This window comes from Somniosus microcephalus, chromosome 25 (assembly GCF_052327205.1).
Source record: "Somniosus microcephalus isolate GS21.2 chromosome 25, FLI_Smic_1.0, whole genome shotgun sequence".
Taxonomy (NCBI): Eukaryota; Metazoa; Chordata; class Chondrichthyes; order Squaliformes; family Somniosidae; genus Somniosus; species Somniosus microcephalus.
Genome location: NC_141011.1, coordinates 25,724,352 through 25,737,557, shown reverse-complemented (window position 1 = coordinate 25,737,557; position 13,206 = coordinate 25,724,352). Strand labels below are relative to the sequence as shown.

The following is a 13,206-nucleotide window of genomic DNA, read 5'->3' as shown; positions in this document are numbered from 1 at the left end:
GGGATATGTGTCGGTGCAGGCTCGATGGGCCAAAATGGCCTCTATCTGTACTGTGAGGTTTCTGTGATTTCTGTGATAACATTAAATGAGGGAAAACTGGCAAGAAAAGATAAAACATAACAAAAGAGGACAAATTAAAGGAATTCTCACCAGTTGAGGGAAAAAGACATGAACCATGGTAATTTTTTCTACCTTGTCTCGCAGCGAGAATGTACCCGGCGACCTAGCAAACAAGAACTGGTTCTTCACTTTCAGTTTACCAAGGTTTGCCACAATCAGCCGGTTTGATTTGGAGCTTTCTGGGATCAGGAGGACTGGAGCGCCAGCCTCAATGTCGAGCAGGATCCGAGAGGCTCTCTGTGCCCGGTCTCGTACCTAGAATCCCCAAAGAAGATGGGAAGGAAGAGAAGAAAAAGATAATTAGCTATGGAAAAAAAAAAACCTGCAAATGCTAGAATCCGAAAGCAAAACCAAAACCAGAAAATGCTGCGAATACACAGATCAGTCAGTGCCTGTAAAGAGGAAAGACAGGTTTCATATTTCAGGTATAACCCTTAATAAGAACATTAATAGTCACTGTAAAAACAGAAAATGCTGGAAATGCTCAGCAGGTCAGGCAGCATCTATGGAGGAGAGAAACAAGAGTTAACGTTTCAGGTCGATGACCTTTTGTTAGAACTGTTCCGACAAAAAGGTCATCAACCTGAAATGTTAACTGTTTTTCTCTCTCCACAGATGCTGCCTGGCCTGCTGAGTATTTCCAGCATTGTGTGTTTTTATTGCAGATTTCCAGCATCCACAGTATTTTGCTTTTGTATTAAGTCATTAACTTTTATAGTACTTTCAACTAGTTTCACATACCATATTGTCTTACTAGCACTGAAAGGGTCAGTTTTATACAGAATATATCTTGTGCTTTGCCTGATCTTACTCTGTGGTGTTCAAATTACAACCTGTGGGCAAACATGCAATCTGCAAGCCCTGACAACCTACCCCACAAACACCAGATGATTCAGTTTCTCATACTTACTCTCACTGATTTGACAGGTCTGAATTTCATGAGCCTAGAACTGTGCAAGGGCTATTCTTACTGCTGTTGCCTCATCGCAGAACAATCCAAAATCAGAGTATCTAAATCTCGTGAGATATATAGCAATTAGTTTAAAATTACGTGTAGCTTCTGAGGCTCTGTGGTATGTACTTAAGCAGCCCACAAAGATTTGGACATTGAGTCTTACAGTTCTGCCACATGTATACACTTTCTAGTTGTTTACATTATTTACTGGATAGTTAATTAGATAAACCATAACAAACTCCAGCTCGTCCAAAACTCTACTGTCCCAAATGATCCTCACACTCATCACCCTCGCAGACTTCCTGTTCCTTGACGCATCTAATTCAAAACCCATCTCCTTAGCCTCGCCCCCACCTTGCCTCTGCCAGCCCCTCAAGACTTGTGTCTCAGCTAAGTTCTACAGCCCTCCAATTCTAGATTCCTGTGCATTCCCTGACCCTCTGCTCCAACAAGGGGCTGTCTTGACACTACCCTTTCAAACTCTCACGCTAAATGCCTCCACTTTGATATTTCTCTCTTAGGCTTCAAAAGTCTCTAGCTAGATTTTCAACCACGTTTTCAGCCGTCTCATTTAACACTTGTACATTTCCATTTCTCTTCTATAAAGCACCGTGGGGCGTTTTCTATTTTAATGGCTCCATAAAAATGCAATTTGCTGTTGTAGGAGCTGCCCTTAAAATAAATGGTACCTTCAACTGTTCCCTGCTTCTGGAGTCATAACAAATTGTTTGGTAAACCACACAATGTAACTCCATTTATAGAGTGTGAGAAAAAGATTATGTTGAATAGTTTATTCACTTGTCATTGTATTGTATCTTCATACCACTCCCTGCCACAAGGTAACACATGCCTCGGTATTATTGTTGTATTTGGCAAGGTCAGTAGCATTACAGGACTAAGACAGAAGTTCGTAGTGGAGCAGATGGTTCATTGTTTGCCGCTCATCACCACAATCGCATGTCACTTAGTCACTGTCATTGTAACCCTGCTCCCATATCATTACTTTTGAACAACCAGTACCAGTGCGTAAGCAGTTGAGGCATTGCCAGATTGGTCGCGGTTCCGGGACTTCAGCTGGGAGATGCTCATCAGGTTCGATATCCACAATGTGACTTATTCTGTAGATGTGTTCTCCAGGCGTTAAATCTCCACTGTTTCACTGGAATTGAGAGGGTTGACAGCATATAAACTGTGCCTCAAATTCAGTCTACTCTGAGCAGTGTGGTGGATGGTGAAGATTACTAGAATGTCTGTTTCTTTTGGCTATGGTTGCTCTTCCATGTCTGGAGGGGCAATACCCGACATGTTCACTGATAACCTAATAGCAGCCGTCCACACCAAAAATAACCTGACTGATTCCACAGCCGAGATCAGAATTTATTGCAGGAGGAGCTGGAACATAACATTCTGTGACGCAACACACTGAATCCCAGACTTGTTTTCAATACTTCTTCAGAATATTTTCTATACCACAACAGGTGACCATGAACTGATGTTTACAATTTTACCATCTTTGATGCTCCTTTTTGAACCCTTATGACTGCGGTTTTAGAATATTAATACCAGCTCTTTGTGGATTTACCTGTAGATACAAATGTTTTATTTGGGCTGTACTTTCATTACTCAGTCAGTCAGTAAGGAGATCCAAATCATTGTCCTGCTGCGCCTTGTCTAATAATATATCCTCACTGTATACTTACATTTACTATTTGTTTCCAGATCTTTCTGAACACTGTCCCTCTCTTTTGGACATTCTGCTTTCCCACACAACTATGTATGACCTGCAAACTTAGACATTCTACTTACAAAACCATTTAAAATGATGAAAAACGGGTAACAGGGACCGAGTTGCATTCAAACCGTTCTGCACTAATATATTCAATTAAGAAATGTAGTAGACAATTACTGTCCCTTTCTTCAAGGTCTTCACCTTGGCTCAGATTAGTAATACAAAGTCCTGTTGTTTCCAAAGGACTGGCTGTTAATTACATAATTTTTAGAAGAAGAAAAAAACAATGCAGTATTGAGAAATTATTTAATTTAAGAGTTTATTTTACTGAAATCAACTGGTAAGGTCACAAAATTGTAGAAAAAAAACACATCTTAAGTGAAAAATAAATTGATATTGTTCTAGTAAAGAAAACTGATAATTTGAAATAAAACAGAAAATGCTAGAAATGCACACAGGCAGAGCTGAAGGTTATACACCCAAAATGCCAAAATATGTATTTTCTCTTTAGATACTAACTGATAATTGCTCTGTCTGATTAGGTGTACAATCAATGCTTATTTCCGCTAGAATAGTGGCAAACTGCAGGCCTGTTGAACAATGGATTACTTTCACCCATCTTTCCATCTGATTTGAAATGACTGATTTTGTTGCTTTGCTTTTTAAATGGGAAAAAAATTGCCGAGAGTGGCAGGTTCCCTCGGCACAGAGTCACTGACGCACCGCTCCGCAGTTTGAAGTGCCAGCGAGTGGAGTACACGTTGATGAATTAACACTAGCTGGTTAATGTCATCTGTTTGTCAACAACACGTTAGCACTTTAAACGGCTGAGCAGGAAATCAAAGAAGAGGCTGAGCAGTGGGGACTTGCCAAAATATCCAACATTTCAAGATCATCACAGCTGGTCAGTTTAGCACCATTTTAAGTGTTACTTTTAATTAACAGTGAAGTTTGCTCGGAAAGTAATTATGCTGGGTTCATTTATACAGAATATATATGGGCAGGCAAGTTATTGACTGTGCCAGTAGGAATGACAATTTTGTGCACAACCACTAATTTAAGCGGACTATTCAACAGAGACATTCAAAGTGACTGCATGCAGCCTAATCAACCCATGTCAGAGGTGTTAATTAGCTTTTGTATTTTTTTTAAACAGGCACTGACATGTCAGCTTGGCTCTGAATCGGAACATTGTGGGTTCAAGCCTCAATCCTTGAGCAGATAATCCAGCTTTTCACACTCCAGTGCAGTATTGAGACATGCGGAATTTCAGATGAGACATTAAACTGTTCATCTGCTTCAGGTGGATGTTAAAAATCCCATGGTACTGTTTGAAGATCAGCGGTTCTCCTGGTGTCCTGTCCAACATTCCTCTCTCAACCACTGCCACCATTAAGCTTATTGATGTAAGAAGTCACACAACACCAGGTTATAGTTCAACAATTCAGTATAGCCACTTTTGGGGCGGTAAAGTCGGGCGGGCGCAAAGTTAGCGCCCGCTGGAAAGTGGAGGCCACTTCGCCGAAATTCAGTAGCTTTGGCCAAGGAGTTTGGGCGAGCGCTGAAACTGGCGTTGCACTCCTATCTTTAGGTGCTAAGCCGGCGGTGCGGACTGATAACGCCGAGGCCGGGCGCAGCGCAGGTGCGGTCATGTTTTGATTGACAGCAGACACCCTGACGCCGGCCAGCTCTTAAAGGGGGAAGGGTCGACTTTGCCTGCAGCCACGCCCTGGATAGTGGAGCCCTGCAGCTAGGCCTGAACATTGCTGGTGGACCCAAATAGCGCCTGAAGCCATGCAGAAGGCCCGTGAACGAGCACAGCGCTTCTCAGAGCATGCTTTGAGAGTGCTGCTTAGGGGGTTGGAAAAGAACAGAGAGATCTTGTGCCCGGACAGTGGCAAGAAGGCTCCCAGGAGGCAGTACAGGAGAGCCTGGAGGGAAATCGCCCTGAGGATGTCAGCCAACAGCGATGTCCCCAGGACTGCTGACCAATGCCGCAAGAAGTACAACGACCTCAGTCGGTTGGTCAGGGTGAGTACCCTTTCCAGTGTCCTCCTCATCCTTGCATGTGCACCTCACATTATGGGCAAAGGGACCTCAAAGGCCTAATGGCCAGCCCTCCTCCCGCAGCTATGGCACTGGCATGATCATCAATAGCACTCTCTGCACTTAACACACTGGCCAAGCTATTCGACCATGGGAGGCAGTGCACACAACAACAGGGCACCACACTGTACTTAGAGGCCGTCCTTTCTCTTGCAGGCCAAGCTGGCGCGGAATTTGAAGAGCCAGACTGTCACCGGGGGAGGCCGTCCCCAGTTCCAGCAGCTCAGTCAGCTGGAGGAGAGCGTGGCTCGACTCGTGCGTGGCCGGGTGACTGGCCCCGTTGCTATTGGAGATGCCGACCCTGTGCTGGGACCCAATGGTAAGGACATGACCGTTTGGACCTCTCTGGTTCCCCTTGCGCTTCAGATCTACATCTTTTGCCACTGTCCCACCAATGCGCATAATGGCACCACTCATGCCTCCCTCGCTGACGCCCTGTCCTCACTCTAAAGCTACTCTTGTGCCTTCCTGCTTTCAGCTGGTGAGGAGGAGGTCCCTGAAGCCGAGAGTGCCAGTCCCTCGGAAGAGGAGGACGACGAGGACCAAGAGGAAGGCGGCACATCGGGGGAACCCTCATCCGCGCCAGGGGATGGCAATGGAGGGGACACGTCTTGCCTGGAGGAGAGCCAGGGGGAAGTGTTGCAGGGGGGTGTAGCTCCTGGGCCCAGTGGCGTCCAGGCACGCGGAAAGGGTCGGGCAGCACGGCTGCCTTCTCCCCAGAGGGGGGGGGGGGGGGGGGGGAGTGTTGCAGGGGAGGGCAGTTGCTGGGCCCAGTGGCGTCCAGGCACGCGGGAAGGGTCGGGCAGCTCGGCGGCCTTCTCCCCAGAGGGAGAGTCCGCCCTCCAGTCCGGAGACGGTCCTCGCCCAGGAGGTGCGCCTCCTTGATGAAATGTCCGCGGCCTCGGAGCGGCGCCACAACGAGTTCATGGGGGTTGTGGGACAGTTGCCTCAGGCCATTGAGTCCCTGGCTCATAATGTGGCCAATTTCGGGGACTCACAGGCCAGGGGTGTTGAGCAACTCGCGGCAGCACAGGCCAGGGGTGTCGAGCAACTCGCGGCAGCACAGGCCAGGGGTGTCGACCAACTCGCGGCAGCACAGGACGCGAGTCGCAAGTTCATGAGTGGTGCCGTCCAGACACTGGCTGATCTGATGCGGGCACAGACCAGGGCAGTTCGCGCACTCACTTCTGCCACACTCACTGTGTCACGGAAGCATCGCCAGGGCACCCGCCGCCCTGCTGCAGCACAGCGGTCTGGCCTTCACCAGATTGCTGCGCTTGCTGCAGTGCCAGGCCGGCCGAGTGCCAGTGTCTCTGGCGACCAGCGAGCGCCTGGCATCAGCCAGCTTACCCCCATTGCTGCAGCTGCCACTGCCACTCCCCCAGCCAAGGTGCGACGAGCTGCTGGAGAGACTGATGCTGGCCAGCCACAGCTGCAGCAGTCAGCAGCCGGCCCCTCCAGGGCCGACCCCCAAGGGCATCTGCCGTCACGCATTGTGCCCCTCAGGAGCCTTCCCCTAGCCTTGCAACACCCACAGGGCCCAGGTTGAGGCGGAGCAACAGGTCGGGCAGGGGCCGGAGAAGCCTGCACAAGGACTCGCCCTCTCGGCACACAAAGTAGAGTGTGTTGCCAACTGTTTTTTTTATATGGGGGTGTTTGTGTTCTGGAGGGGGGGGGGGGGGCTTATTTTGGTAAGGCCGAGGATGAAGGCCAATTGGAAGGACAATTTTTGTTATTCCTCCCCAGGTTGTGGGAGTGAGATATGTTTGTGACTGTTTTTTGGGGGTCTTGTCTGTTTTTCTGTTTCATGTGGGAAGGGCCCTGAGTTTGTTAAATAAAGCTTTTTATTTAGTCAGCTTGTCCAGGTGTCATGTTTCAAGTGGTTGTTGCGTTAACCGGCTGAGGGCTTGCGGAGCGGCTGCATTCAGGTGCGTTCATTGCCACAAGCCATTCCCTGACAGGGGGCCTAGAAGTGTCGTTCAATAAGCCGCCGGCGGACGGCCCTTGGACCTTGTGGCTCCCTCCTGGGCTGGTACTCCTCCTCCTCCTCCTCCTCATGGTCCTCCTGCTCGTCCTCCTGAGGTGGTGGTCCAACGCGAGGTGGCAGTGCCCGAGTTCTGCGGATAGCCAGGTTGTGCAGCATGCAGCAAACGACGACGAACTGGGAGACTCTATCCGGCGAATACTGTAGAGATCCGCCGGAACGATCCAGGCAGCGGAACCGTTGCTGGACGACGCCAATCGTTTGCTCTATGATGTTCCTTGTGGCTTGATGGCTTTCGTTGTATGCCTCCTCCGCAGGGGTCCTGGGCGCGCGGAGCGGGGTCATGAGCCATGTACACAAAGGGTAGCCCTTGTCCCCGATAAGCCATCCCCTTGGTGGAGGCTGTGCCTCGAACATGTCAGCCACAGTAGTCTGGCGCAGGATAAATGCATCGTGGCTGCTTCCTGGAAAGCAGGCATTGACAGCTAGGATGCGCTGCCTGTGGTCACACACCAGCTGTACATTGAGGGAATGGTAGCCCTTCCGGTTGCGGTAATCCTCGGCAGTGTCGATAGGTGCCCGCATAGCCACATGCGTGCAGTCAATGGCGCCCTGCACCATGGGGAAGTCGGCGATCCTGGCAAATCCGACTGCACGCTGCTCCTGCCTCTCTAGGGTCATGGGGAAGGAGATGAATTGGTGTCTCCTTGCGAAAAGGGCATCGGTGACCTGCCGGATGCAGCGATGCACGGCGAACTGGGAGATGTTCGCTATGTCCCCAGCAGCGGCTTGGAAGGAGCCGCTTGCATAAAAGTTCAGAGCCACCGTGACCTTCACTTCCACCGACAGAGACGTCCTGCACATCAGCTGTGGACGCAGATCTCTGTGAAGCAGCTGGCAGATCTCTGCAACCACCTCCCTTCTGAAGCGCAGCCTCTTAACACAATGCGCGGCAGTCATGGTGAGATAGGACACCTGCTGGCGGTATTCCGAGTGGGTAAGGCCTACGTTGCAGACGCCTGATGGCCCCTCTGCGTCTAGGCATGGCTGGCCCTCTCACACAGCGTCTGCGAGCCCTTCGCACATAATGCTGGAACTGAGGGTTGGAACCCCATGCAACCCCCATAATAAACTTGCAAACAGTGAAATCACAATGAGTCTAATTTCCAAGCTCTGGCCAGAAGCCAAAAATACCTCTCCTATGTTGTCCCAAATCAGTAAGGTCTGTTCCTTGGTCTCTGTCCAGAAATCCAAAGCACTAAAGTCATTGCAGCAAAATGGCTGGCCTTTATAGTTCAGTCTCAGTGCCCTTTAATTAGCGCTCCCCAAGGCCCGCAGGGCCTCTGCTGCGTTCCAGTTCACAGTTCTTAACAGCGCCACGCCCACATTGGGCGGGCGCCACTGAATTTCCGGTTTGGGGCGCACAAACAGCGTTGCACGACGAAATGACGTCATAAGCTGCGCGCGCAGCTGAGCGGGCGCAAACACTTTGCGCCGGCGCTAAATGTCAACTGAAGTTGGGTGTAGGCGCAGATCGGACTGCGCCCGGGCGCTAAGTGCCTAGCGCTGGAAATCTACCCCTCTTAAGGCGTTAACGGCTGGCGAACGCTACTGAATTTCTAGGCCAAAGACCTCAAGGGCAATTTTAACCTAATCCGCCCATTGGGGAACTGACACGATCGGGTGTTTTACACCCCGCCTGATTGTACTCTCTATTGAAGTGGCAAGTAATATTGAGCGAGGTGTAAAACAAGCATTTCACCTGATCCCATGGGTTTCCTCATTTCTGAGCTGTTGCTGATGGCAACCTTGACTTCAGTGATGCACTTGCCTCCAAAAAGGCCAAGAGTGGGTAAGAACACTACCCTGATGGCAATACAGGTAGACTATCCTTTATCCGAAAACCTTGGGACCAGCTGAGTTTCGGTTTTCGGAATTTTTCGGATTTCAGAAGGTATTGGGAAATTTGTCGGGGGTCGGGGTCGGCGGGGGGGGGAGAAAAGAATATCGGACGGGCCGCGGTTCGGGTCGGGGGTCAGGTCGGGTCAGGGGGGAGAAGGGGGGAAGAAAAGAATATCGGACAGGCCGCTGCAGCTATCGGACGGGCCGCTGTATTGTCGGGTTCACTCTCCCGGTACCTCCTTCACACTGCCTGGCTCGGCCTGCAATCTCCTACCCAGGAGGGAACTCTGTGACCCTCTGCCCTGCTCAGCGTAAGTCGTGCGCCACTCTGGTCATGTCGTGCGCACGACTTACGCTGAACGAAAAAACTTTCGGTTTTTAGAGGTTTTCGGAAGTTCGGATAAAGGATAGTCTACCTGTATAAACATTGCTCAGGATAGCAGCCAACTGTCTTTGCAACTGTTGGGTGGCTGAGCAGACCAGCCCACTTGTACAGGCCAGCAGAATGTGCTTTGTGCTCGCTCGTCTGCTAGGTTGCTCCCAGCCATTGAGAAAGGTACGGTGGCCGAAAACAGAAGCTCGTCCCACTGTCTTCCAAGTGGTTTATCGAGCTTTTACACTCAGTAGCTGAATCATATGCGCCAAGACGGCTTGAGATTGCGGAGTTATATGACCTTGGGTGGTAGGGGTGCTAGAACTGGGCACACTGATCTTGAGTTATTAGCGGGGAAATCAGCAAGAATTAGATATCCAGCAACCTCTGTTGGAACTATGCACGTGGATGTCATGCAAGGACAGGTTTGAGCTTGGCTGCGATGCCCTTTGAGGTCAAACAGCCTGCTGACAAGTCACTGGCTAGGCTCACACATGAATGATAGTCACTTGGGCAAGGTACCAGAGGGCAAAGAAAAAATTTAAAAAACTCATTTCACAGACAGCAGAGATCTGACAGTAGCTCAAGGAAAAGGATAATGGCAAAATATTATCCTTTGTCATTGTTAATTTCACCAATTTGCAGGATCCTTTTACAGTGCTGCAGGAATTTACCAATGACCATGTCCAAGTCAGTATTCTGCATAACATCACTCTATTGTTTGCTGAACACTGCAAATGAAAGTGCAAGGAAATCAGATTAAAATAGTATCCCGCAAATAGGCAATAGCTTTTGTTATACAAAGCAACTGAAATGATTTACAGAAAGCTCCAACAGTAGAAGCTAGCCCCTTTTTATCCCCGACAGCTAGTGCACAGGTAGCAATTAGACCAGAGGCCTTTCCTTCCACGGTGGATTTGTTCTATGCAGTGGATTAAGACATTTATCAACCATCAAGCTATTAACAGTTAAAACACAGCAAATGTTTAATCCAATTTTCACATAATCTGCATTCGCTGCAGTCTCAGACTATCGTAATACTCCTTTACTTCACAGACCTACTGTTAATGGGAGCCCCACCTTTAAAGGAAGGTCTAAAAGAGGAGGTATTCACTAGCATCTTTGGACCTCAGCAATAACAGCAATAAACACTACTGCCAGAGGGAGAGGGTGCCATTGTTTTTGTCTGTAGAGATAGCTTCTCACTTGCTGCCTTGTGATGCCTTCCTAACTACCACTGAAGATCCAGCAGCTTGAAAACGTCAAAAACTAAAACTTGCAAAGTGCGTGTGTTTTATTGCTCCAAAACTGTGGAATCCCCCTTGAACATAAATAGTGATATCCTCAGCACTTAAGGCTTCTTGAAGCTTCTTTATTATGTAGAGGGCCAGAGGTGAGGGATTAGGTTTCTGAAGCAGTCTCCATTTCCGTGACAATTGCAATCTATAGTACTCAGCAGCATTAACCTCATTAACATGTGACATCTGCCTGATCCATAGACCTTTTTGTTAACATCACCAGACAAAACTCAGGTATCTGCCACCTTTAATCCCGTTGCTGGCCCACAATGTTAATGCAATACCACTTACTGTGAAAGGAAGAACTTGCATTCACATAGTGCCTATCCTGACCTAAGTACATCCCAAAGAACTTAACAGGCAATTAAGTGCTTTTGAAGTGCAGACATTGTTGTAATGTAGGGAAATGCAGCAGTCAATAGGCACGCTGCATGGTCCCACAAACAGCAGTGAGATAAATGACAAGATAATCTGTTTTGGCAGTGTTGGTTATGGGAAAAATGTTGGCCAGGATATTGAGAGAACTGCCCCACTCTTCTTTGGATAGTGCCATGGGATCTTTTACATTAACCTGAGAGGGCAGTCGGATTCTAATACCCCCCCACCCCATCAACAAGGTGGATTCAGATTCTTGGTTAACTTCTCCACAGCCAGCCAACAGAAAAATCTATTTCTACTGGTCAGTGCCTACTGTACATAATGTTCGCCTCCCCCATAGGTACAGCAGTGGGGGGGGGGGGGGGGGGGCAATGAATCATTCCATCAAGGAGCCTACCCAACACCAGAAAATCTCACCAAGGAGAGCTGCCAATGCCTAATGAACCTTGTGAAACTTATGGCTAAATGGATTGTTCTATCCACAAGTTATTTATTAATTCAGCAGAGTGCGGATCAAATCACATGTCACGGTACTCCGTGTCCTAACCATATAGAGTTGCTGCTTATTCAGCAGGACAAGTGTTAAACTGCATCTGCTTTTCATTAGCCTTATTCTCAGAATTCTGCACAGCAGTGGAATTATCGGCAACATCACCGGAAAATTCCAGAGTGATGCCATCTGTGATATTTAGCTATTGACTGCGGAGGGTTTAATGCCAAACCCAACAACACTGGCAACAGGCTCAGACACACAACCATTTATATCAATTTATACACATAACAGCTGCCAAAGAAATGCCACAAGGTGCCTTGCTGACAAAGGCAAACTCCACCTTCAACCCACTAAGTAAGGAAATTTAAAATAGAAAATGCTGGAAATAAATAACTTATCTACCAGCATCAAAAAGAGAAACAGCAGGTTAACTTTTTGCATAGGGACCCTTCATCTGAATCTCATTAGGGTTAACCAGGATGAAAAGGGAAGGGAAACGGGGTAAGAGTTCAGAATTGCTATTACAAAGAGGCCCTTATTAATTAGAGTTGAGCATGCAAAGTATAGTTTCCTTAATTTTCAAAAAAATGCAGATAAAATTAATTGGTGAATTATGAATGTTGATTTTAAAGAATAAATCATATGTATAAAATTCATATAGTAAGCTTCCATTAAACTGACATTTTAAAAATCGTGAACAGATGCTGCCACTGTGTTCAGCGTGTTAACATGGCCAGAAAGGCTGGCTGTGGGACTGGAACCCCAACTTCACTCACTGTTGCCAAGTGAAGTTCATCAACACTCAGTCTGAGAAAGAATGCCAAGCTGTAGCGTAGCGCTCCCTCATGAGGCAAGGGGGAAAAGTCTGGTGAAGCCAATCCCCAAACTACAGAAACACAGGCCATTAGATTGAGCAACATTAATGTCGCTGTGAAATCTGTGGCCCACTCCTTGGAGTTGAGGAGAAACAGAATAGAGAGAGGCAGGAATGAACAACTTAATAAAGGAGAAAAAGCAAAGAAAAATACAAATTAAAAAAAGCTCAAAACACAATGTAATTACATTACCAATGCCACTGATTCAAGGATCATTTCAATACACTTTTCTCTCTATTGGCCTGTGTGCCCTTTGGAGTCTGTGGCCTATATTTTTCAATCAGTGTTACTTCAAAACCAGCAGTAACGCCGATTGAAAAATCTAGGCCTATGCCATTCTGCTTTCCTTCAACTTTTGCACAATGTCTATTCCTTTCTCAGATCAGCTTCTGATAGAAGCTAAATAGAAACAAATACATCAGGAAGACAAAAAACAAGGTTCAGTGGCAGCAAGGAAATTTTGCAGTCCTGTCATAACAGAAAATGCTGCAACTACATAGCAGGTCAGTCAGCATCTCTAGCGAGAAGAAACAAGTTATGACACTTCAGTTGTGTATCCATCATCAGAACTTCAGTTTACTGTGTTGTCACTAGGGTTTCAGTGTAGCGTAATGGTGGGTGAGAGAAATGTTTGTACTGTGTCCACATTAACCATGAAAAACAGCTAGCAGTACAATTAAAATTATTGGCCTAGAAATTTGGGAGCAAAAATCTTTAGTAGCAGCCCACAGCTAAGTTATGTCCTCAGTGAGGGATCTGAAGACTTTGGGATGGGGATGGGGGTGGGGGTGGGGTAACAGCACTTGGGGGCCGGGATCGGAAGTCTCGGTGGTGGCCCCTGACCTTCCAAATTGGGTTAGGTTGAGAATGCATTGTGTCCTGTAGACACTAGAGAGTTATCTGGTGCTTGCACATCAGTCACTTGCTAATAGTGGTATTGCAAGCAGATTGAGGTGACAAGTTATGAGCATTACACTAAAAGCCTATTTGCTT

At 47.7% G+C, this 13,206-nt stretch overlaps 1 protein-coding gene across 4 annotated transcripts in view; it reads right to left on the bottom strand.

The window, feature by feature from the left end:
* The window catches only part of vps13d (vacuolar protein sorting 13 homolog D), a 260,231-nt gene that overhangs the window by 182,802 nt on the left and 64,223 nt on the right, over nucleotides 1–13,206 (bottom strand). For 3 of the 4 annotated variants that reach the window (XM_085966915.1, XM_085966916.1, XM_085966918.1), the window contains exon 24: nucleotides 193–375. In XM_085966915.1, coding sequence (XP_085823041.1) covers nucleotides 193–375 — 183 coding nt within the window. Of the gene's footprint in view, nucleotides 1–150; nucleotides 376–13,206 lie in introns of all 4 variants that reach the window. The other variant, XM_085966919.1, reaches the window with a different exon arrangement.